The sequence below is a fragment of the Centruroides sculpturatus genome, unplaced genomic scaffold (assembly GCF_000671375.1).
Source record: "Centruroides sculpturatus isolate CEXI.00-Female unplaced genomic scaffold, Cexi_2.0 scaffold213, whole genome shotgun sequence".
NCBI lineage: Eukaryota > Metazoa > Arthropoda > Arachnida > Scorpiones > Buthidae > Centruroides > Centruroides sculpturatus.
The window spans coordinates 111,535-138,606 of record NW_019384355.1 but is presented as its reverse complement, the minus strand read 5'-3'; the positions used below and the strand labels follow the sequence as shown (position 1 = coordinate 138,606).

Here is a 27,072-nt window from a genome sequence, read left to right as displayed (position 1 = left end):
AGATCTCTAATATGGGAATACAATATAAAAGCAAATAAATACAGTACTTCAAGGATAAAGTTATTTTCTATCAAATTTCTTTAAGATAATTTATAAATATGGAAATGATCTACATGCAATAAACAACCTAAACAAATTTATTTAAAGAAGTGTATAATTTTCTTTTGGATACAATTACTCAGTTTTCTTTTCAATCATTTCCTTGATCTTGTAAAATGTATTATAATGAGCAAAATTTTGTTCTAAATAATAAAATATTTAGAAGAAATTATATTTATTACTTTACTGAAGTAAAACAGTGAATCTTTATTAGAAATAGATTTAGTTGCTTAGTGAGCAATTTCTGTTTCATCTTTGTCTTGTTCAATCCGTTCATCTTTCTTCACTTATTTTCTTTTAATCTTATTGCATATTTTAACAAATCTCAAAAATACTGTAGTGTAGAGAGCACTGTTACAGTACATATTGGCAGGATATAGTGTATGATTGTATGATTAAAGATAGACTATAAATCTTCTTTAGAATAGTGCACTGTTATGTGGACTACTGTTCTGAAAATGCTGCCAACATGGCACTCATTTAAACTGATTGCTCTATTAACAGGATTTCTGCTAATGTAAAACATAGAGGAGAAAATCAGAAACAGGAAGAGTGCTCTCTTAAACAAACTTCTCTATAAACATATTATTTTCAGAGTTTTAATGTCACTATTTCAATTATTTTGTATTATTCTTCTCTGATAAATATTCTGTTTTCTGATGATATAGCTTAATTTTCAGTCTAATTCCAGATGCCAACTATCTATTATTTACATCTATTTGCTATGCCTAAGCTTGTTTAAGGTGTTAAAAGCAAAACTACATTTTATGAAATAGCTTATAGGAGATGTGCAGTAACAGTTTACCAACTATAATTCAACTCATTTTTGTCAATTAGTGTGTTAATGATTTATAAAACTGAGTAAATTAAATGTAAACTTTATCAATGATTTTCTGAGTAGAGTTTCTCATTCACAATATCTACTGACAGTGACAGCTTGATGGAAACTTGTGCTTGAGAGCAAAACTGACTCTTGCCACCTGTTTCCAGAACACTTATCAGTATAGAACATTTTTAGCACTGGCATTCTTATATGAACTATTTGTAAGTAACTTCAATGTACATTTACAGAACTTCACTATATTCAGCTTATTATTTTTATGTTTACTTTTTCTCCTTTTGAACATTTTGGTGACCCCCTCTTATTTTGTCACTTGAGGCAGTTGCCTTGTTGCATCACTCATTGATTACTGAAATTTTTATAGTTCTTTTCATTTTAATTATAATAATAAAAAATATTTTTTGTTTTTATTAGGTAGATTATTTTGCAAAATTTATATTTTAAACAAATTTTAGTGCATTTATGAATTATTTTAATTCAATTTTCTCTATTATTTTATTTAATATTAAAGAAATGTTTACAATTAATGATGGTTTATTTATTTTTAAGGTGCGTATAGGAAGTAATCTTCGTTATGAAGTTGGCTATTTGAGATATGAAGTAACAAAAACTTATGAATTTCCACCAATAGCCATAGGTGGAATTGCAGCTGGAGGAGCTCTTCTGATGATTTTAACTTTAATTATTTTGGCAGTATTGCGACATAAAAGTTCTCAGGCTGAAAGAGAATATAAAAGAATTCAATTGCAAATGGACACACTAGAAAATAGTGTTAGATCTGAATGCAAACAAGGTTAGATTATTAAATTTATTTATTTTAACATTTAACATTATTTTAAAAACACTATTAGTGATTTTTTTCTATAATAAAAGTTACATTAAGAAAGATCTAAAAGAAATCAATTTGTTAAATATTCAATTATATTGGATATTTAATAAGTTTGAAATGTAGAAACAAGCAAAAAAATTTGCAAAATTTAAAAATTAATACATGTATAAATCATGAATCTTATTATTCCAATTGTCTGTCATCTGTATGTTGGATTACTGAGAATATAAAATATTGACAATTGAAATATTTTATCACTATATCGATTTTTTTAAAAATTGTATTAATTCTAATAAACAGCATGTTGTCTAAAACTTTTTCAACTTGGAACTACTGTTTATTAGTGTGTGCTTACTATTACAGGGCAAATATTGATGGAATAAATCTAGTAATTTTTTCCACTTTATTGTTGTTCAAAAAAAACAATGGAACACTAACACACTTTACTTCAACGTATGGTAAGAGTACAATGCTGAATAGAATGTGCAATTTTTTAATTTAAAATAAATTTTATCTTTCTTCAATAGAAATACTTACTATTAATGTTTCCTCTAAGCTGCGCAGCCATGCACTGCTGAAATTGTTGCTGCACAGGCGAGCATGTGCACTGATTTGAACTGTTGTTTACTAATTTCTCACTCTGTTTGTGACATGATTATTGATACATATATTTCGATTAAATACATTAAATCATTGACAAAAGATAATATTTTGTATGGAAGTATGTTTTAAAATGAATTTTAAGCTTTACTTTATAATTAATTATTTTAGTTTTTAAAGGAAAAAAATTAAATTGTCTACGTGTCTGCTTAGCAAAAAATTTTTTGCTCAGAGAAGTACATATTCCTCTCAGCTACAAAAAAAATTAGAAGGAACATTGCTTATTATTAAAGGACACTATCTATAACTTTTTTCGTCTTGCAACTGTGCTATTTATTAGAACAAATACAGTAATATAATATATTAAAAGTACTTTAACATTTTAATTTGTTTAAGATTTTGTTATTGTATAAATAAAGATTTCATCATTAAGTTCATTTGTAAGTTAATAGTTTCTAAATAATTTATTTTACTTTATAATTATAACATTTTTGGGATAATTACATTTTTTGTCTTTACTGTTTAAAGAGTTTAGAAATAAAATATAGAGTTAAGAATTAGAATATAAGTATATTCAGAAGGAGATTATAATAATTCTATGTTAATTTAAAAATAAATTAAAATAAGATTGTAATATGTTAAAATAAGTGATATAAAATCAAAAGAACAAAAAATAAAAAAGTTTTTATTAAACTGCTTATTGAATTATAATAAGTAATTAATATCAGTTATTATTAAGGTTGATATAGAATGTAAAGGATAAAAGATATGTCAAAGAATGAAAGATATATAAATGAGCATTTTAAAAAATCATATTTCAACAATAAACTGTTGAATTATTATAAATAAATGTTTTGAATTAAATTGAAACATTATTAGATTTTGGGTTCATTTAATTTTGAAAGATAAAAGATCATAAATACGTATGTAATATTTATTTTATCTGTATAAATACATGCAGACAAACCACTCATCATACTTGTATTCTTATAATAATTTTTATTTTGTTATAGATTCTGGAATTAAGATTAGAGTAGAAATATTATTTATGTAAACTGTAATTTTATGATGATAAAATTTGCACAGGTATATATCACAGAAAATTGTTAGAATGAAAATAAAACTTTCACATAACCCATACCAACATATTCATGTATCTCCAGAGTAACCATTGAATGCATGACAGCAGTATGCAGTTTAGATTAGACTATACCATCTCAAACATTAAAACATGATTTTTTTTGTTTTAGTTCCATTAGCAGTTTATTGTAAACATAATTATGAAATAGGTAAAACCGAAAAACAGAATACTGAGACAGAAATTGTAAACTTTGTAAGTGTCAAAAATACAAAATTATCACCAAACCATAAAATTTTTTTATTGTATTGTATCATTTCTGTTATTATGTGTATTTTATATATTATTATAAATTATATTTTATTATTAATTATAAATGCTAAAATAAACTGAAAAATTAAGCAGAAATAATCTTGATACAATTATATCCAATGATACAAATTCAGAGTCTATCATTCAACTGTTATTTACTGTAGAAAACTATGCCTCATTCAATGAAAGATATGCTTCCTTACATAATAAAAATATGATAGATTGTAATGGTCAGGCCATCTAATAAAATGATGAAATTTTTATCTCATTCATCTAATTGTTATTCAGAAAATCACTAAAACACCCTAATATATATATTAGGGTGTTTTAGTGATAATAGTTAATACAATTTTAAATAGCCACTAAAATAATGTGGTACTCTAAACAAATATCTCACAATGTGTTTCTCCTAGCTATGCTTCTTCCTATAAATTTATTGCAGACTTCTTCCAGGTCCAAATTTTCAGCATTGACTTTATGTACATTCAAGATAACATGATTCAATAAAACAAATGGTAAATAATATTATTGGAGTAAGCTACCATGCAAATAGTTCTAAATGACAAAGAAATAAATGATTTTGTGAGTTGAAATTATTGAATAGATCCAAGCCCACAGACCCATATAAGTTAGTGCCATCACTGCCTAAATGCATTTCATTGCTTTGAGTCCATAAACATTTCATAAAGAGTAATGAACATACATCTTTCTTATTTACTTGCATTTTATTTGTTTATATTTCTTTACCATACTTTTATGCCCTTATATTTACTTTTCAAATAAATAAATAAAAACAAGAACTTATACTGGAATGAATAATATAAATAAAATAAAATAAACCTTTAACTATCCAGCAATAAAAAATGTTTAATAAGAATGTTTTCAACCGTTTTTAAACAGCCATCTTCAGTTGAACCAATATTAAAAAAGAACACTAATTTGTATTTCATGCGTTTTTTTTTAATATTGGTTCAACTGAAGATGGCCGTTTAAAAACGGTTGAAAACATTCTTATTAAACATTTTTTATTGCTGGATAGTTAAAGGTTTATTTTATTTTATTTATTTACTTTTCATTTACATGACAGAATTTGTGTGTATGTATTTATTACAAAATGTTTCAATATGTAAAATATTTATAGAAATTTAAATTATAATAATTAATGTTCATAAATGGTGCATAGATACATATATGTAAGTAAATATAATAAGTATTTAAAGAATAAAATGTTTGCATTAAAAATGCTTAAACCATACAAATTTTGGCAATTTTTTAATTTTTAGCTTTTGCTGAACTTCAGACAGACATGTCAGATTTGAACAATGATTTACAAACAACTGGTATTCCAACTTTGGATCATCGTAGTTATATAATGAAAGTATTTTTTCCTGGAGTGACTGACAATCCCATTATTCAAGAATTCAAGGTTTAATTCAAATTTATATATATTATATTGTTAATATCTGTAATATAATATAATAAATTTTAAGTAAATCTCCTAGGTATAATTTATTTATACATTAAATAATATGTTGGAAATTATAACATTAAAATTTTGAAACAAATTTGATTTTTATATTAATTTTTCTGGTATTTAGTGTATTCAGAAAGAAAATGCTTGTTTCTCTCATATTATTATTTATTACAAAGTAACAGTTAAAATAACTGAAATAAGTATATTATAAAAACATAGGGATTAAACATTTTTTGACTTTTTAAAAGTTTTATTCTCATTTTTAAAATTATATGAAGATTATATACTTACAGTTATAACAGTGAAGTTCATATACATAAAAATAAAACTGGAGAAATTAATTTAGTTTAAGATCTTTCTTTTGTATATGAAAACTGATTTAGAAATAAGAGAGTTGTAAAAGAGTAATTATGAGATAGTTTCTAGTTAAAATAATTTTTTAAAAATTTTTTCTAAATATAATAATTTTTCAAACTTACAAATGAAAAAAATTATAATTTTAATTTAGTCCTTGAATAATTTTAAAGATTTATGAAAAATTCAATTGTATTTCTTAGATTTTATTATTTTTCAATATTCTCTATTAGAATAGTAACTATTTCAAAAAGAGTTTATTGGCTTTAGAAAATATACTTATCTTTTCAGCATCAGAGCTAAGAAATTTTTTCAAGAATGTTAACATTCTAATAAGGAATAATGAAAATTTTTTAACATAATCTAGTAAATTGCTGGTGTTTTTGAAAAAAGATTGATTTGTTTCATTAAGAAAACTTATAATAATGCTTTGGAATTTTCTGGTTTTAATTTTTGTTCTTTTTAGCAATTAAATGGACCAAGAAATAATTATGAAGTTGCCATGGCTCAGTTTGATCAATTATTAAATTGTAAAACATTTCTTCTTGCTTTCATTGAATGTTTGGAAGAACAGAAGTCATTTACTATTAGAGATAAGTAAGTTGCTTTTAAATTACATATTTCATTTACAATACATAAAATAAAATGTAATAATTTTTAAATATTAAACTATGCATTTATAGATATTTCTTTTATTCTAAATCAAAAGGTATAATACAATATTATTTTAAATAAACACATACCTTGAACCTGTTACCGGTATGGGTGATATGACGGATAAATATATTACAAATGTTTTTGAACATTAATAGTTCTTCCTCAGCGATAGAAAAAACAAGCGATGAAACATAAAACAAAAATAGAACGTGTATATTTAAAATAGAATCGAATCCACATTTCGTGCAAAATCATTGTGTTGGACATATGCATTCCATGCATATTCTATTTTTGTTCTACGTTCCATTGCTTGTTTTTTCTATCACTGAGGAAGAACTATTAAGACTTACCCTGCTACGAACATAATATTATGTTTTTCTATATAAAAAGTTATTTCTAGCTTGAAAATGTAACATTATGTTTTCAGCAATGAAAATACAATTTATTTGTGTATTTTAGTGTGTCTGTTAATAAATAGTGGTCACTATTTATTTAGAAATTTGAAATATAAGCAATTTTTTACAACCGCAATCATTGTCTGATTCGAAGTTTTGTCACCATATTTTGCAAGCAAATTTCGAGTCATTTTATTTTTTATGTGAGTTAAGTTTAGATATGGTGCATTAAAGTACTAACTAATAATTGTTTGAAATCATTAATAAAAAATCAACAAATATAGTGCTGATTATATTGATTTATCTGACAAAAATGTCACGATTATTATTTAGGCTTAACTGAGATAAAAAAAAAATAGAAATAAGCCATGTAACTTTGTTATTACTTTAAGCCTGTATATTTTTATATGATATTACATAATTTGTATACTTTTTAGATATTATCAATACAAAAGTTGAATTCTTAAATTTCTGATAGTGCTATTGCCATCTTATGTACATTTGCCGAACCAACTCAATTATGAAAAACAGCTACAGTCAGAAAAAAGTCTACTAATAATATTGATACAATACATCATTATTTTGAATAAATTCATCAATATACTATATATTTCATACATAAAAATACAAATTTTAAAGCTATATAGCAGTTTATAATTTTTCTCATTTTATCTTTATCTCTCAAACATGTCTAAACAACATTAAAGTATAATACATAAAAATAAAGCACACACACACCAAATTGAGTAACATACAGATAAATGTTCATAATATCAGACACTCTTTTTATTTTTTACCTAGCTTTAGTCAATCGTTTTTTATTTTTAGTAAAAAATACTGTAAAATCACTTAAATCAGTCAGCAGACAGGTCAACTGGACCAGCAGGGTAATTAATGTTTGAAAATGTTTGCAATATATTTATCCGTCATATCATCCACACCAGTAACAGGTTCAAGGTACGTGTTGATTTCATCCTGGTGTTCTTTGGATGTAGAAGTTTATTTTAAATAATTGAAAACATTAATAATTCATCATATTATATTTCGTTGGTATTTAATTTTATAAATATTACAGAAAAATTAATAAGAAAAATAAATTAAAACAATATTTTATTGATTTTTAATAAAATTATAATAATTATAAATTGAATTCTCTCGGATATTAATGCTTTGTTATTAAAAATGTTAACAAAGAAGATATTAGCATATTTTGTCAGATATATTATTATATTTTTTAATATTTTCATAATCAAATTTTGTGTGTAAATATATTAATAGTTTTTGCATTTTAATAATTTATTTCAGAGTGAATGTTGCTTCCTTATTAATGATTATATTTCTTGAAAGAATGGAATATGCTAAAGAGTAAGTTAATGATAAACTGTGTATCAAGTTTATATATTTACTCGAAAATAGTTTTTATTAAAATATTAAAATAAAATTATATGTATTAATGTGAAATTCAGTCTTCCATTTAGAAAGCTTTAAAATTTTGTAATTAAGATGATGAAATTATTTCATATAAATTTTATGTTTTGAATTAATTTTCTGTAAAATGAAATAAATTTTTTATGACCAAGAATTAGAAATCATATTATATTATGAAGCTAATTATTAATAAACTTCAAATCACAGAATTCTAAAAACAATTCAAAGTAATTGGTCATAAAATATACTGTAGTTGTTTTAAATTAATTAAATTTAATCATTTTTGTGCCTATATTTTATATTAGGTATTATTACAATAATCAAACTCTGATTTTGATTTATTTATTTTATTTTAACTCAACTATGCACTGAAATAAACTTTTCTTAAATATTGTTATTGTATAATAAACAAAAGTAATAAATATTTAATAATAAAAATTTTTGTTTTTTGTAAAATATTATGTCTTATTAAATATTTATATATACGAGGTGATTGCAATTAAAGTAGACCTATTTAAAGCTGTCTGCAAAGATTTAGCAGTTCAAATGCATTCAAATCTGTTATAGTGACATTTCTGGAGCCACATGGAAGACTTCACTAGAAATGCAGATCCTGCTTTACTTAACAAAAGGAAAAAATTAGTACTAGAACTCACCATTGTATCATTTTTGGCATTGCAAACAACAAAAAAGCAGTATCTTTTGCATAAGCATAAGTTTTACAACAAGTTCTGGGTATAAAAGTGGTCATACTATTGAATGTTATTCTTGTAACATGGTAATGGACTCTGAAGTACCCAAAAGAGAACAGAGTCAAAAGTTCAAAATGTTTGAATACATAATAAGTAACTTTTATTACAAGTGCACAATACAATGTACATATTGCAGATTGTTCAATAAATCCATCATAAATGTTTTTAAAACAATGTTTTGAAGTTCAAAGAAATAAATTATAATTTTTTTTTTTGTCAGTGAGGGAGGGCTTAAGCTTTTGTAGTTCTCCTTTTGGATCTGTAACTTATAAGCTGCAATTGCCATCACTTTAGCAGGATCTGCATTTCTAGTGAAACTATTATATGAAAACAATAGCAATGCAGTGACTACACTTCAGAAATTTTGTTTGTTCTCCAGATCTTAATGTGTGTGTGGATTTTGGTTGTGAAGCCACTGAAAAATTGTGGCAGGTATGACAGTCTAGCTTGAAAGATGGTATCACATTGTCTGTGAGAAGAATCACTCAGGATCAATTTTAGTCAGTCATTAAAGATATTGTACAGTACATCTCCCTCAGGTTTTATACCTTCATAATGGGGATCAATTGAGCAGTAGCATAGATTACTAAGATCTCGGTATAGCATGAATGTCTTATACAAATAAAATGTATATTTCTTGCAGAGCTAAAAATTCCTTAGTAGTGAGTACCAGTACTAATTTTTTTTATGGAAATGTCTTCTGTTCCTGAAATATCACCATACCAGATTTGCATTTGGACTGCTATATCTTTCTGTAGGTAGCATTGATTAGACATACTTTAATTATGATCATCTGGTATATGCAAAATATCTAAGTTTAAATAACCAATATATATTATAAAGGTAAGTGTACAATGTGCGTGCCGCTAAAACTCAAAAACGAGTCCTGGTATGATCAAGGGAGTTATATGGTGTGGTAGCCCTCTATCTCCCATCCATGAAGAAAGTTCCCATTTTTACCTGAAGGGAGTGCTGTTGAAGATATAAAGGCTGAAAGTTTCATCCTCTAGAAATTTCTAGAACAGTCCAGAATATTCTAGGGTATTTGAGAGCATTCCACAACATTCCAGAATGTTCTGGAACATTCTGGAATGTTGGGGAACATCCCAGATCATTGTGGAACATTTCAGAACACTCTCGAATGTTGTGGAATGTTCTGGAACATTGTGGACCATTCGAAGCCTTTTTTGTATGGATGGGACTACTCATTGGTGGTGGTATATAAAGCAAGATCCTTCGTGGGTTCAAACGCCAGTTTCTTATCAGTGACAAAGGGAAGAACTGAAAAAGAAGTGAAAATTCCAAAGTAGTGCAATGAGTGAATATAAACAAGGAATGCCATTACACTGCCTTCGACTGAAAATTGGATCTCTGATCATACTACTCAGAAATCTGAACTCACCAAAACTATGTAATGGAACAAGGATGATCGTCAAACAGCTATTGAATAATGTCATTGAAGCTGAACTTATGGCTGGAAAGGGCAAAGGATACACAGTATTTATCCCCAGAATACCACTGATCTCTACTGAACTGCCATTCCAATTTAAAAGACTGCAATTTCCAATCAAATTAGCTTATAGTTTTACAATTAACAAAGTGCAAGGACACACTTTAAAACATTGCAGCATCAACCTCAAAGACTCCTGCTTCTCTCACGGTCAGCTATACGTAGCTTGCTCTCGAGTAGGAAATTCGAAAAATTTGTACATATATACCCTGGATAACAAAATGCAAAATGTTGTTTATAAACAAGTATTGTAAATAGTTAGAATATGTTTTCAATAAAATTTTTTTACCTCATATTTTAAAGTTTATCTTTTTATTCCAACTACCACACAATCTCATATCAACTCTCTGAGCGAAGCTGGGTACCCCAGCTAATTAAAAATAAAATAAAACATAATGCTTTAAAATTGTTTATATAAAAATTATTTTTTAAATATTTTTAGTTTGTATTTTTATTATTTAAAAAATATATAAAATAATAAAGTGTATTACACTATTAATTTGATTTTAGTCTTTATACTTATTTGTATTTTTTAGCATATTAAAAATCATGGAATTAACAAAACTGAAAATTTTACATATTGAAGTTTTAGTTTATTTTAGTCCTTTCACCAGGAATTAATCTTTGGGGTCTAGAAGGGCAAATTGAAAAAATTTAACTTTTTTTTTCATTTTTTGCAGCTAGCATTAGGCCTATTAGCTATAGTTTAGGTGTAAAAATAAGTAACAGTAGTCTAAGTTTATATAATGAAAGCAAAAGCATATATTATATATATTGTATATGTGAAGAAAACTGGGAAAACTTCACATAACCAGCCACCAACAGGCTGGTTATGTGAACAAGGTACAAATCCACAACCAGCTACAAGTATTCAGTGGTTTTATCCACTCTGTCACTGATGGGCATGGGGAGGACACTACTGACTAAGTAATGTCCCTCACCTTATATGTAGCATGTTTATGTAGCATGGTGTAAATAATTACAATGGTAGGCCTATAATTTAAATTTGAAAAGTTAAAAGAACTGGCAACATTTAAATGGGAAAAACAATGTGTTAGCCACTGAACTTTGAACTATTACAATTATTTGTGTGTTTTATCATGTGTTTTTATTGTTTGTCAGGACAAGTTTTACTATTCTCCCATCAGTGTTTAAATTAAAAAATAAAATAAATAAAAGTGTTTGGAACAAGGCTTCCTTATACTATGTGGTTTTAGGAATATAGGTCACTTGTCTGGCCATAAAGAGTCACCAGGCTGAGAAAAGGGATCAAAATTTGCAAAACATTAGACTATGTATTTTTTGGATGTTTCCCAATTTTCAATATTTTCTGATTTAATAGTTAAAATCCTTTAACTATCACATAGTATTTTACATTATATATTTGTTGTTAATTTTTCTTTTCAAATTAGTTAATAACTATTACTTAATAAATTTTTTTAGTGTTCTGAAAGAACTATTGTTGAGGTTAATTGATAAATATGTTGGAACCAAACACCCACAATTAATGTTAAGAAGGTAATTTTTTTTATAGCTACATCTAATAAATTTGTTATACCATATTCTAAACTTAATAGTATCATTTTTTTTAATTTCAGGACAGAAAGTGTTGTAGAAAAAATGCTTACAAATTGGATGGCTCTTTGTATGTACAACTATATAAAAGTTAGTAATGTGTACTACAATATATAACTGTACGCCTTTAAATTGTTAAATTTTATGTAGTCCTATAATTAGGGTTGCCATATGTCCCATATATATGGGACTGTCACTGTATTTCACTACTCAGTCCCGTATTATTATTTGTTCCATTTTCTCCCCAAACTCTGCGTGAGGTGGCCGGCGCACAGCAGAGCCCAGGAAATAGAACATACTATTGCATATTTACAAGTAAGAAATATCGATATCGGCAATACTGCGATTCTATTCAGCTACTTTGTACAGGGTGATTCAAAAGTCGCAGAAATTTTAAAAACTTAATAACTCACAAACTATTCACAGTAAGATGATGCAGTTTTCACAGAAATGATTAGAAAGAAGCATGATTTTTTTTTTTATGTGTAATAAAAATTTTAATTCCAAACTAGTTACATTTCTTGCCATAGATGGCACTGTAGGAAACTGAAAGCATTTGTAATTTGTTAAAATAAGAATAAAAAATAAAAATGTTATTAGTGTAAGCTCTAGTAACAACTACAGAAATTATGTAATCTTATCAAGTGCCATCTATGACAAGAAATGTACTATATTGGTAGTAAAATTTTTATTACAGATAAAAAATCCCACTTATTTCTAAGCATTTCTGTGAAAACCGTATCATCTTACTGTAAATAGTTTGTGAGTTATTAATTTTTTAAAATTTTTATGACTTGAATCACCCTGTATATCTAAAAGTCTATTTAGAGAAAAATAATATCAACCAAAAGTATGAAGCAACTATGAAATTGAGTATGGGAGAGAAATAGCTGAAGTTTTTTGCAGATACAAAGCATATTGATCAGAAGTCATGTCTAATAAAGTTATGCAAATACGTATTTGCTATTCCAACCCACAATGCAAATGTGGAGAGAATATTTTCCCTAATGTCAACTCAATGGTCGGACGAAAGAAACAGGTTGTCAGTGGAGACAATTGAAGCTATTTTGATTTGTCATTATAATTTTATAATGACTTGCATCCTATTTTAAAATTATGTGAAAGAAGAAAATGATATAATTAGGAAAGTAAAATCAACTTTAAAATATGACTGGGCTAAAAAGGATTAGCCTTGAATCTTTTTTTATTATTCTATGTGTTCATTTTATTAGATTGCTTACGCTTTATTGATTTTTTATCAGAGTAAAATAAACCATTACCTATCCACTTTTTCATGTTTTATTTATTTAGCACTTAAGTGAATACCCCATATCCATGCTTGGCAATTATGGCAACCCTACCTATAATATAAATATTTTTTTTAATGTATAGAAATACATATTATTTATACAGCAGATTAATTGCACAAACTGAGTAAAAATTTCTGAATATTTGGGAACTTTTGAGCTTAGTTGTCCAAAGAAAGAATGTAAGGGAGAGAGTAATGAATACGTAAAAGCAATTTTTAGACATTATGTGATTATTGTAAGAAATTTAACATAATTTCAGTATTAAATAAGAATATTATCAATATTTATTAGCATTCTAAGAAATTCAGAAAAACATATAAGACATTAATATTTACATGTAATCATTAACATACGTGTGATAACATACATATAATATAACATACATATAACATAACATACATATTTAATATTAAATATTATCACATGTATGTTAATAAAAGATTACTGAATTCTGAATTGAAACTGCTTTATTATAAACAATTGCAATTGTTTATTTTTATACAAGAATTTGGCAGGAATGTTTTCAAATAAGAGTTTAACAGTGAATTGAATTAATAATAAAGAGTTACTTTTAAAATTGCATTAGGATTAAACTTTTCTTCTTAAACTACACATATTTTTATGCTTATTACAAGTTTATGTTGTAATTACAATAGTATATCTTTTTCCAGGAGATGTTTTCTTTTTAGTCATAAATAGGAAATAAGATGAAAAAGAACATATTACTCCAGGTGAAATATAAATTGCACTATAAACATATTGACCAGTGTTGGTAACAGCTAGCATTAGGCCTATTAGCTATAGTTTAGGTGTAAAAATAAGTAACAGTAGTCTAAGTTTATATAATGAAAGCAAAAGCATATATTATATATATTGTATATGTGAAGAAAACTGGGAAAACTTCACATAACCAGCCACCAACAGGCTGGTTATGTGAACAAGGTACAAATCCACAACCAGCTACAAGTATTCAGTGGTTTTATCCACTCTGTCACTGATGGGCATGGGGAGGACACTACTGACTAAGTAATGTCCCTCACCTTATATGTAGCATGTTTATGTAGCATGGTGTAAATAATTACAATGGTAGGCCTATAATTTAAATTTGAAAAGTTAAAAGAACTGGCAACATTTAAATGGGAAAAACAATGTGTTAGCCACTGAACTTTGAACTATTACAATTATTTGTGTGTTTTATCATGTGTTTTTATTGTTTGTCAGGACAAGTTTTACTATTCTCCCATCAGTGTTTAAATTAAAAAATAAAATAAATAAAAGTGTTTGGAACAAGGCTTCCTTATACTATGTGGTTTTAGGAATATAGGTCACTTGTCTGGCCATAAAGAGTCACCAGGCTGAGAAAAGGGATCAAAATTTGCAAAACATTAGACTATGTATTTTTTGGATGTTTCCCAATTTTCAATATTTTCTGATTTAGTAGTTAAAATCCTTTAACTATCACATAGTATTTTACATTATATATTTGTTGTTAATTTTTCTTTTCAAATTAATTAATAACTATTACTTAATAAATTTTTTTAGTGTTCTGAAAGAACTATTGTTGAGGTTAATTGATAAATATGTTGGAACCAAACACCCACAATTAATGTTAAGAAGGTAATTTTTTTTATAGCTACATCTAATAAATTTGTTATACCATATTCTAAACTTAATAGTATCATTTTTTTTTAATTTCAGGACAGAAAGTGTTGTAGAAAAAATGCTTACAAATTGGATGGCTCTTTGTATGTACAACTATATAAAAGTTAGTAATGTGTACTACAATATATAACTGTACGCCTTTAAATTGTTAAATTTTATGTAGTCCTATAATTAGGGTTGCCATATGTCCCATATATATGGGACTGTCACTGTATTTCACTACTCAGTCCCGTATTATTATTTGTTCCATTTTCTCCCCAAACTCTGCGTGAGGTGGCCGGCGCACAGCAGAGCCCAGGAAATAGAACATACTATTGCATATTTACAAGTAAGAAATATCGATATCGGCAATACTGCGATTCTATTCAGCTACTTTGTACAGGGTGATTCAAAAGTCGCAGAAATTTTAAAAACTTAATAACTCACAAACTATTCACAGTAAGATGATGCAGTTTTCACAGAAATGATTAGAAAGAAGCATGATTTTTTTTTTTATGTGTAATAAAAATTTTAATTCCAAACTAGTTACATTTCTTGCCATAGATGGCACTGTAGGAAACTGAAAGCATTTGTAATTTGTTAAAATAAGAATAAAAAATAAAAATGTTATTAGTGTAAGCTCTAGTAACAACTACAGAAATTATGTAATCTTATCAAGTGCCATCTATGACAAGAAATGTACTATATTGGTAGTAAAATTTTTATTACAGATAAAAAATCCCACTTATTTCTAAGCATTTCTGTGAAAACCGTATCATCTTACTGTAAATAGTTTGTGAGTTATTAATTTTTTAAAATTTTTATGACTTGAATCACCCTGTATATCTAAAAGTCTATTTAGAGAAAAATAATATCAACCAAAAGTATGAAGCAACTATGAAATTGAGTATGGGAGAGAAATAGCTGAAGTTTTTTGCAGATACAAAGCATATTGATCAGAAGTCATGTCTAATAAAGTTATGCAAATACGTATTTGCTATTCCAACCCACAATGCAAATGTGGAGAGAATATTTTCCCTAATGTCAACTCAATGGTCGGACGAAAGAAACAGGTTGTCAGTGGAGACAATTGAAGCTATTTTGATTTGTCATTATAATTTTATAATGACTTGCATCCAATTTTAAAATTATGTGAAAGAAGAAAATGATATAATTAGGAAAGTAAAATCAACTTTAAAATATGACTGGGCTAAAAAGGATTAGCCTTGAATCTTTTTTTATTATTCTATGTGTTCATTTTATTAGATTGCTTACGCTTTATTGATTTTTTATCAGAGTAAAATAAACCATTACCTATCCACTTTTTCATGTTTTATTTATTTAGCACTTAAGTGAATACCCCATATCCATGCTTGGCAATTATGGCAACCCTACCTATAATATAAATATTTTTTTTAATGTATAGAAATACATATTATTTATACAGCAGATTAATTGCACAAACTGAGTAAAAATTTCTGAATATTTGGGAACTTTTGAGCTTAGTTGTCCAAAGAAAGAATGTAAGGGAGAGAGTAATGAATACGTAAAAGCAATTTTTAGACATTATGTGATTATTGTAAGAAATTTAACATAATTTCAGTATTAAATAAGAATATTATCAATATTTATTAGCATTCTAAGAAATTCAGAAAAACATATAAGACATTAATATTTACATGTAATCATTAACATACGTGTGATAACATACATATAACATAACATACATATTTAATATTAAATATTATCACATGTATGTTAATAAAAGATTACTGAATTCTGAATTGAAACTGCTTTATTATAAACAATTGCAATTGTTTATTTTTATACAAGAATTTGGCAGGAATGTTTTCAAATAAGAGTTTAACAGTGAATTGAATTAATAATAAAGAGTTACTTTTAAAATTGCATTAGGATTAAACTTTTCTTCTTAAACTACACATATTTTTATGCTTATTACAAGTTTATGTTGTAATTACAATAGTATATCTTTTTCCAGGAGATGTTTTCTTTTTAGTCATAAATAGGAAATAAGATGAAAAAGAACATATTACTCCAGGTGAAATATAAATTGCACTATAAACATATTGACCAGTGTTGGTAACACATATCATTGCATGAATGTTTTTGGGCTCCTCCAGATAACTGCTTCAAGTGAATCTTGCTGTTTCGTTGAGTTAATGGACATTCAAATTTTTATGTTTGAAATTGTGTTCCATCAATGAAACAGTGAGATTCACCTGAAGCAGGACTCTGGAGGAATCTGAAAACGTTTGTTCAATGTGTATGTGTTACTGACACTGGTCAACAAGTTTATAGTGCAATTTAAATACAGAATGTTTTTATGTTTTGGTGATGATCATATATTATAAATAGTAATTATCCACAGTGTTTTATTATTATTAGTGTTCTTTTTTCTAATTATTGTACTTTTGAAATTTCTGTATTACTAATAAAATAAGCTCCAAAATAGCATTGATTAAAGTCAAGTTCATAGTTCATTAATTACTGTTTCAGTTGTATCTTATTCAAAATAAAAATTTGGCAAATTAATTTAAATTATATATCCAAATTANCATGATTTTTTTTTTGTGTAATAAAAATTTTAATTCCAAACTAGTTACATTTCTTGCCATAGATGGCACTGTAGGAAACTGAAAGCATTTGTAATTTGTTAAAATAAGAATAAAAAATAAAAATGTTATTAGTGTAAGCTCTAGTAACAACTACAGAAATTATGTAATCTTATCAAGTGCCATCTATGACAAGAAATGTACTATATTGGTAGTAAAATTTTTATTACAGATAAAAAATCCCACTTATTTCTAAGCATTTCTGTGAAAACCGTATCATCTTACTGTAAATAGTTTGTGAGTTATTAATTTTTTAAAATTTTTATGACTTGAATCACCCTGTATATCTAAAAGTCTATTTAGAGAAAAATAATATCAACCAAAAGTATGAAGCAACTATGAAATTGAGTATGGGAGAGAAATAGCTGAAGTTTTTTGCAGATACAAAGCATATTGATCAGAAGTCATGTCTAATAAAGTTATGCAAATACGTATTTGCTATTCCAACCCACAATGCAAATGTGGAGAGAATATTTTCCCTAATGTCAACTCAATGGTCGGACGAAAGAAACAGGTTGTCAGTGGAGACAATTGAAGCTATTTTGATTTGTCATTATAATTTTATAATGACTTGCATCCAATTTTAAAATTATGTGAAAGAAGAAAATGATATAATTAGGAAAGTAAAATCAACTTTAAAATATGACTGGGCTAAAAAGGATTAGCCTTGAATCTTTTTTTATTATTCTATGTGTTCATTTTATTAGATTGCTTACGCTTTATTGATTTTTTATCAGAGTAAAATAAACCATTACCTATCCACTTTTTCATGTTTTATTTATTTAGCACTTAAGTGAATACCCCATATCCATGCTTGGCAATTATGGCAACCCTACCTATAATATAAATATTTTTTTTAATGTATAGAAATACATATTATTTATACAGCAGATTAATTGCACAAACTGAGTAAAAATTTCTGAATATTTGGGAACTTTTGAGCTTAGTTGTCCAAAGAAAGAATGTAAGGGAGAGAGTAATGAATACGTAAAAGCAATTTTTAGACATTATGTGATTATTGTAAGAAATTTAACATAATTTCAGTATTAAATAAGAATATTATCAATATTTATTAGCATTCTAAGAAATTCAGAAAAACATATAAGACATTAATATTTACATGTAATCATTAACATACGTGTGATAACATACATATAACATAACATACATATTTAATATTAAATATTATCACATGTATGTTAATAAAAGATTACTGAATTCTGAATTGAAACTGCTTTATTATAAACAATTGCAATTGTTTATTTTTATACAAGAATTTGGCAGGAATGTTTTCAAATAAGAGTTTAACAGTGAATTGAATTAATAATAAAGAGTTACTTTTAAAATTGCATTAGGATTAAACTTTTCTTCTTAAACTACACATATTTTTATGCTTATTACAAGTTTATGTTGTAATTACAATAGTATATCTTTTTCCAGGAGATGTTTTCTTTTTAGTCATAAATAGGAAATAAGATGAAAAAGAACATATTACTCCAGGTGAAATATAAATTGCACTATAAACATATTGACCAGTGTTGGTAACACATATCATTGCATGAATGTTTTTGGGCTCCTCCAGATAACTGCTTCAAGTGAATCTTGCTGTTTCGTTGAGTTAATGGACATTCAAATTTTTATGTTTGAAATTGTGTTCCATCAATGAAACAGTGAGATTCACCTGAAGCAGGACTCTGGAGGAATCTGAAAACGTTTGTTCAATGTGTATGTGTTACTGACACTGGTCAACAAGTTTATAGTGCAATTTAAATACAGAATGTTTTTATGTTTTGGTGATGATCATATATTATAAATAGTAATTATCCACAGTGTTTTATTATTATTAGTGTTCTTTTTTCTAATTATTGTACTTTTGAAATTTCTGTATTACTAATAAAATAAGCTCCAAAATAGCATTGATTAAAGTCAAGTTCATAGTTCATTAATTACTGTTTCAGTTGTATCTTATTCAAAATAAAAATTTGGCAAATTAATTTAAATTATATATCCAAATTAAAGATTTTATATATTCTGCTTTTTTTAATTTTTAATATAGCTAGAAAATGTTAGTATTTCACTCAGAATTCAAATGATAAGACTGAATTAACTGTTGGTTTAAAACTTGGCTAGTTAATTTCTAGCTTGATACTTAAACTGTTTTACCATTTGATCATTATAATAATTCAAGCTTTGTTTTCTATATGTATTTATAATCAAAATTCAATAATAAGTTTCATTACAATGATCTAAGTGACAAATGATTACATAAATTCAAATGCAAAGATAATAGTTTATGATTTTAATATTATAAATAATAAATTTAAAAAATTTTATTAACTTATTGAATATATTTAATAGATTGCCGTGAATATTCTGTAATTTTAGTCTAATTTGGTACTGATACATTAGATTTTATTTTCATTTTAATATGTTAGATTTCACAATTTTTTTTTATATTTTAAGTGAAAATAGTGATATTAAGTAATTTCTATAAACTATATTTTCAGTTTATAAAAATTAATATTTTTATTGCTTTTAAAATATAATTGCTATAGCATTATTTTATATATTTATATTTCAAGCATGAGTTGGAATTTTTGTTTTAAAAAGATATATAAAATTATATTATCAATACAGAATGCTCAATTCAGGTAGCCAAATGTTTAATTTAAGAAGTTTATTTGGAAACTGAAGCAGTCCTAAAACAGGATGAAAACATTCCTTCTTGATAAATTAAACATTTGGCTACCTGAAATAAGCATTCAATATCAATATGGAACCAGAAATTATAAAGTTATTGATGATTAGATTATATTGTGTCATTTGAGAATAAATTTTTCTTTTATACTTAATGATATGAATGTGAAAAATTCATATCATTTGCAGCAAAATTATTTTTTAGGTATAACTTAAAATATAACTTAAATAGTTTTATTTACATTTGATTTGTAAAAATTTACATTTTTTAAAATTTTTGTAAAAAATTATAAATATACCTGTAATAAAGTTAGGGAAGCATTAACTTTTTCAGAAGTAAATATATCTTATTTAAAAAAAAAAAAAATTAATTAAAAATGAGTTGCATATTATCTGACAGCTATATATTAATCAATCTTATATTATCTTTGAAAATATTTATCAAAATTTGTTTAATAATAATAGTGATATTAGGTAATTTCTATAAACTGTATTTTCAGTTTATAGAAATTACTGTATATAATAGGTAGATAATGGTGTATGCATATTATTATTGAAGAATATTCAATGATATATTGTACTGTAGTTATTAGACAATATAGTGGTAATTAAATTAAAGGAATAGTAAATTTAAATTTAATAAATTTAACTTTTTACATAATATTAATGATAATATTGGAGCAGTAAAAACATATTCAATTTAATATTAAATAATTTTTTGCAGGATTATGCTGGAAGTTCATTATTCTTGCTGTTTAGTGCAATTAAACATCAAGTTGAGAAGGGTCCAGTTGATGCAATTACTCATGATGCTCGTTATTCACTTTCAGAAGAAAGATTACTAAGAGAACCAATAGATTATGTTACTGTTGTAAGTATAAAAATAATATTAATTCTCAGTTTAAAATCGTTTTTAATTTGATATATATTTTTTTGTAGTGAATATTATTATATTAGTTGAAAAACAATAATTAAAATTAATTATTCAGAAACTATAAAAATTGTCCATTCAAAAATTCAAATTCTTTGGAATTCTACTAATTCTAAAGAAAAATTTGTTCTAAACTCTTTTGAATTCTAATCATATGAACACATGAATAAAAAATATACTGCAATTTGGAAATTTAATTTTATAAAACAAATACATTAAGATTTAACTATTACAGAACTCCAGCATTAACTTAGATATTCAGTCCAAAAAAACAGTTGATGAATATTTATCTTTAATCTTTATTTTAAATTTAAAAAATTGTATTTACAAATGATATAAAATATAAATTTCATATTGATTAATAAAAAAATAATAATAAAAATTCTCTATAAAATATCTGATCACAAATAATATCTCAGATGATTTTAACAACTGATGTTATATTATTATACTAACATGCCAAATATATTGTTCAGTTCTTTTAATGAATTGTAAATTTTACAAATCTGTACATGCTGTATTATATGCTTTCTTTCTATGAACAAACAAGTCATTTATTTTATATTTCTTTTGCACATTACATAATTGAATTGTAATGAGTTAAATGTAAACAAGCAATTATTTATTGTGACATCCAATGCCAAGCTGCAATTTTTAATTTATTTAATTTAAAATATGTGCTCTCTATCTCAAATTAGTGGCTTTCCCCTGTATATCATACTTTTCCGTTAAGAATAGTCATGTTGGTCATCTAGCTAACACCTTTCAGGGGAAAAGTTTTGAACTGAAATAATGTGACTTCTGGTTTCCATCAGAAGTTCATGTATAGTTAATCAGAGCCTTCTACCCTTAATGTTTCTATATCTGGTCTCATCTTTCATCTATCTAACTCTATTTTCAAGATTAAAGAAGGACAGACAGACAGACAGATGACAGTGGGAATTTATAGATCTACAATTTTTTCAAATTGCAGCCTAATCAAAGATCTTAATGACATTATAATAAACTTTCCTAAAGATTTTCTTAAGCTAAAATTTGAAATATTCTAACTTAGTTTTCAGTAACAATTTTATGTAATTTTATCAAATTCAGTTTTTGCTTTGTTAAATTATAATTAATTCAACAAATTTCCAAAATTGAAACATTCGCCACAACAAAAACTGAATATTTAGAATAAAACTACACACAAAATTCCATTAAAACCAGCAAAAGTACCTTGAATCTTTGGATTTAAATATATTCAACAGTTTGATCTGTTTTCCTTATGGCATATCTGATGATATTTATTACAGATGGATAAAAATGTTTGTGTAAATAAATAATTTTTATTCCTTTTATTGGTTTTTATGATATTGTGTGTGTAGTTTTATTCAAAAAAATTTGTTTTTGAATATATTTTGTTTCAATTCCCACAGTTTATATAAGCATATTATTGCCTAAGTTGAGCCATACTAAATAGATGACTCTATTTTATTTATTTCTATATTTAAATTGATTTGATTTTTATATGTTGTTTTATTATTAAACAAAACTTATTTGATGAAATAAGAGGTAATGATATTTTGCATAATTATAACTAATTTATAAAAATTTTGTTTTAAACTAGACTATACAAGTAATTCAAGAAGATCAAGATGAAAAAGTTCTATGCAAAGTAAATGATTGTGNTATCTTCGGAATACCGACCAATCATCGGCCAGTAACTCTTTCGTGAGAACGGATGAAAGGGGAATGAATGAGGGGTAACCATTTCCCATCTGAGCAGGATTTTAACCAGATAAGGGAAAGTCAGAGGATGTACTAACTTCAGTGAAAGGAAGTGACATCTGTTATCTGCCTATTCCCACGTTAAAACAGTATTTTTCTCACCAAAAATGAAGTAATATTTGGTGACATTATTTTAACATTATTAATAAAATATTAATTTAGACCCAGGGGCCTTTCGGGCCAGGGACCTTGTCTCACACATTTATTGAAAGAAAATTATGCAATATACATTGTTAAAGAAGAGTGAATCATCCTCATCTTTTCTTCTAGTGTAAAATGAATTAACCTGTAATGCAAATTCGATTTGTAGGGGGGATGTCTCAAACAACCAAACAATATGCCAAATTTTTGGGCTATGTAAAGGTTATAATTAAATATTAGAAATTAATTAATTTGACTAGAGGTAGGCATTTATGCTTCCATCTCATATTAAATTTAATAATTATAAATAATTAATTTTTAATTTAGACATTTCTAAACTTTAATTTGGAATTGTTCATTAAATTTAATAACTACTTCTTAAGTAGAAATAAGTTGAAACTGGTTACTTTGTACTCGAATATTTGTAGTCTTGGGAAATAAGTGGAAAAACAAATTTTTATGACAACGGATACATAAATCGTAAATTTAAGGAAAATAAATTCTAGAGGTTTTTTATACCTTGTGCATCTTTCATTGAATTTAGTTGTAAATGATGCTGCCAAAGTAACAGTTAATTTTTTAACATTGTACAAGAAGTGTGCAAGTTTTTTTTGCATCCCCTTATAGATGGGATATACTAAATTGTAATATTACTAGTTTAACATTGAAATCTGTAAGTAATACAAAATGGGAGAGCAGAATAAAAGCAGAATAAATATATCAAATACTTCAATGGATTTTTTTAAACTCTCGTCAATTATACAGAACTATCATAAAAACATACCAGTAAACTCCTATCGGTTGGGTTAAGTTATAAATCTACTCGCTGTTCACATAATGGGGCAAGGGTGGCCAAATATCTAGCATGCAGCCCAGAACCAATCTTTGGGTAGAATTATTGGAAGCGTTATATGATATTTTGGTGTGTAGCATCCACCTGCTAAACTGCATGAGGTTGGTGCTCTGTAAAGCGCATGTGCAAAATGTGTATAATCTGGCTGCTTGGAAGCTGTCCCATATTCAACAATACAGCGCTTCCATTCCACCACTGATATTTGAATATACAATAGCAATCTTATCGTTTTTTTCACATGTATAGAAATTTGTAATAAGATGCATAATGTGGTTATAATAAAATATTAATTTTAATTAATTTAAAGTACGTTAAAATATGAAAATAATTGCACAATATGTATTTATAATTTAGAAAATACATGGGAAGCAGTGCTTCCACTGCTTCTAAGGATGTCACGCCACTGGTATTTTCAAAAATATACCTGTAAGCCTTACAGGTGCAGAAACTGCCATCAAGCATGATTAGATCAATCATTTTCAAATTATTATTGTTTTATTTTATACATGTACAAAACACATTTTAGTACAATAAAGTATGATACCTTCATTCAGTGACAACTGTTTTACATTCATAATTATTTTTCTATGGAAAGTCATGACATCAGGGATGTCTAGTAATTGTTCTGACGTCAAGAGCTGTAATAGTATCAAGAATTTTCATTACATATAAACTGTATGTTTTGATATCAGTGCCAATGTCATTTTTAAAAAAGCAATATTTTGGTATTTTGGTTTTTAAATGCACAATTGGTGGTGCAGATCACAATTCCTTTTACTGTTGCTTTAACATTTACATAATGTGATGATAATTTTTTCAAATTGTTTATAATGAAATTAACTTTAGAATAATTAGTAATAAAATAAATCTGTAATGCACTGCCAAGTGTGCATTTGAAAACCAAAATGTTGTTTTGGCAAGTGACTACTGTAGCATAGTTATAGTCACCTTATAATGCTACATCAATAATGATGTCTCAATTTATAAAACAATGTTATTTAAATATCTATGTAATAATTTTATATAAAGTAGTTGATGCTGTTCTATAAATTTTTATTGAACTTATGTTCTCAATCAATTACAAATAAGTGTTACCTAATTGCACTATTATAAAACTTCAACCAATGTTAAATAAAGAAGTGACCATGTTCTAATATAGCAATGTCAGTTTTATATTATATACAGTAAAATTATTTGTTTTATATAAATGATCAATACTAACTAAAATTAAAGAACTATAAACTATTTATTAATCTGAAACATTTTCAGAAATTATTTCTTCATTTTCATTAGATTATTATGTGTTTGTTAACTAAATTATAGAATATAAATGATTTGAGTGTTAAGATATTTAGATAGTACATAGTGTATAGATAAAACATAGTGTATTGTGGTGATGCAGATGAATGAAAACTGTGTGTTATAAACAATATACGTTAAACCACATTTCATTTAGGAATACAATGACAATATCAATTTATTTTCTTTTAACATTAACTTACAATATTCTCCTTTTCGTTTTCCCAACAATTGTGAAACCCAAAGCCAGTGCATGGAAAATCCATTTCCATTGTCTTATATTACTAATGAAAACTAAAATATTTTAGATTAATACTAATAGTAATAGAATTAGAGAAGGAAGGAAGGAAAATTAGGTTGTTACGGGATCCCTTTTCTTTTGTCCTGCGAGTTAAGCACTTAAGGTGTCAACCACAGTTAATAGAGAAATTCAACATCACCAAGTGGACCTCCTTTGTCGAGACAAAAAACTCCACTTATGACCTTCTCTCTACTTCTTAATATCACAAATTTCGAACACTATCTCCTTCATTCCACTGCATGAGTCTTCCTTCTTGGACTTCTTCTCCAGTGTTGCCATATGACTTCTTCCTATGCTCCCTTGGCCAAGAATGACAAAAATCGTTTTTTTTACTCTGCCGTTGGTTGATACTCCTTCTAGCCCAAAACTCGCCATAGGATAAATATTTTACGGTCGAAGGGGTTAGGAAATAGAAAATGATAGAGTTAGTTAGGTAGATTGGATGAAGACATAAAATTTATCAATTTACTAAATTAAATAAATAAAAATATATATATACATTGTGGAACCCACCACAGTATACAAATAGTGTATATATATAAATGTGTATAAGATAGTATATAGAGTATGTAGAAGTTTAAACAGTTAAATAAAGTTATCAGTACAAAGGAAATCAATTGTAGAAAACCAATAAATCTTTAGTATTGAATTATGAAATGCATTTCAATAAAAAAATTTCTCATAAAGTTAATATAATATTTATTAATTGTATTTATTAATTTTTATCATTAAACATTATTAAACTCACTTTATATATCATAAGAAAAAAATTTAAACAGTTCTCATTAATGATTTATTTATTTATTTGCTATTATTGATAATAGGTTTATTCAAATTTTTTAGAATGGCGGCATGGTAGAGGAGGACATCTCATTTTAGCAGATGAAGATTTAACATCAAAAACTTCTAGTGGATGGCAGAGAATAAATACGTTAAGCCATTATGGAATTAGAGAATCTGCTATAATGGGACTTGTTAACAATAAAAAATCATCCAAAAGTATGAACAACTAAATAACAAGCATAATATACTGTTTTGTTTTACTTATATTTAGTTTTTTGAATATATTTTATTATTAAATTCAATTTTAAATTAAATAACTTTAATTAAAATACATGTATTGAAAGATTTTTTTATACTAATATATGCTATCTCAGAATTTAATATATAATTATAATGGTATATTCTGATATCTAAGGAATGCTATTAAATTATTAAGAATTTATATTAAATGTTAAAATTTTAGTTTTCTAAACATTTGAATTTAAGATATTATGTTTGATATAATGAAACAATAGTAAAAATTAATAAATTACTTTTTAATTTTTAATATTACATTTTTTTGACTGAAGTTTGTTTTCATTTTGTTGTAAAAAAAAAAGAATAAAATAAACTATTCAATTTCAGAATATTGCAGAAATGCATAAAAAGTTTTAAAATATTTACATTATTTTTAATAAGATTATGCACATATTTTAAATCTTTAATATTTTGTATATTATTGAAAATGTTCCTAATTTTTAAAAAAACATTTTTTTATTTTGTTCAAAATAATTCTTTTTATTTTTCTTCGTGTTTTATCATTGTGATTCTTG

General features: G+C 25.9%; 1 protein-coding gene across 1 annotated transcript in view; it reads left to right on the top strand.

Moving 5' to 3' along the window:
- Positions 1-27,072, top strand: part of LOC111639369 (plexin-B-like) — a 163,673-nt gene that overhangs the window by 113,099 nt on the left and 23,502 nt on the right. Inside the window, exons 21-29 of the mRNA XM_023385244.1 lie at positions 1,490-1,733; positions 5,043-5,185; positions 6,054-6,184; positions 7,945-8,004; positions 11,773-11,847; positions 11,928-11,994; positions 20,910-21,056; positions 22,723-22,815; positions 26,302-26,476. Coding sequence (XP_023241012.1) covers positions 1,490-1,733; positions 5,043-5,185; positions 6,054-6,184; positions 7,945-8,004; positions 11,773-11,847; positions 11,928-11,994; positions 20,910-21,056; positions 22,723-22,815; positions 26,302-26,476 — 1,135 coding nt within the window. The remainder of the gene's footprint in view (positions 1-1,489; positions 1,734-5,042; positions 5,186-6,053; positions 6,185-7,944; positions 8,005-11,772; positions 11,848-11,927; positions 11,995-20,909; positions 21,057-22,722; positions 22,816-26,301; positions 26,477-27,072) is intronic.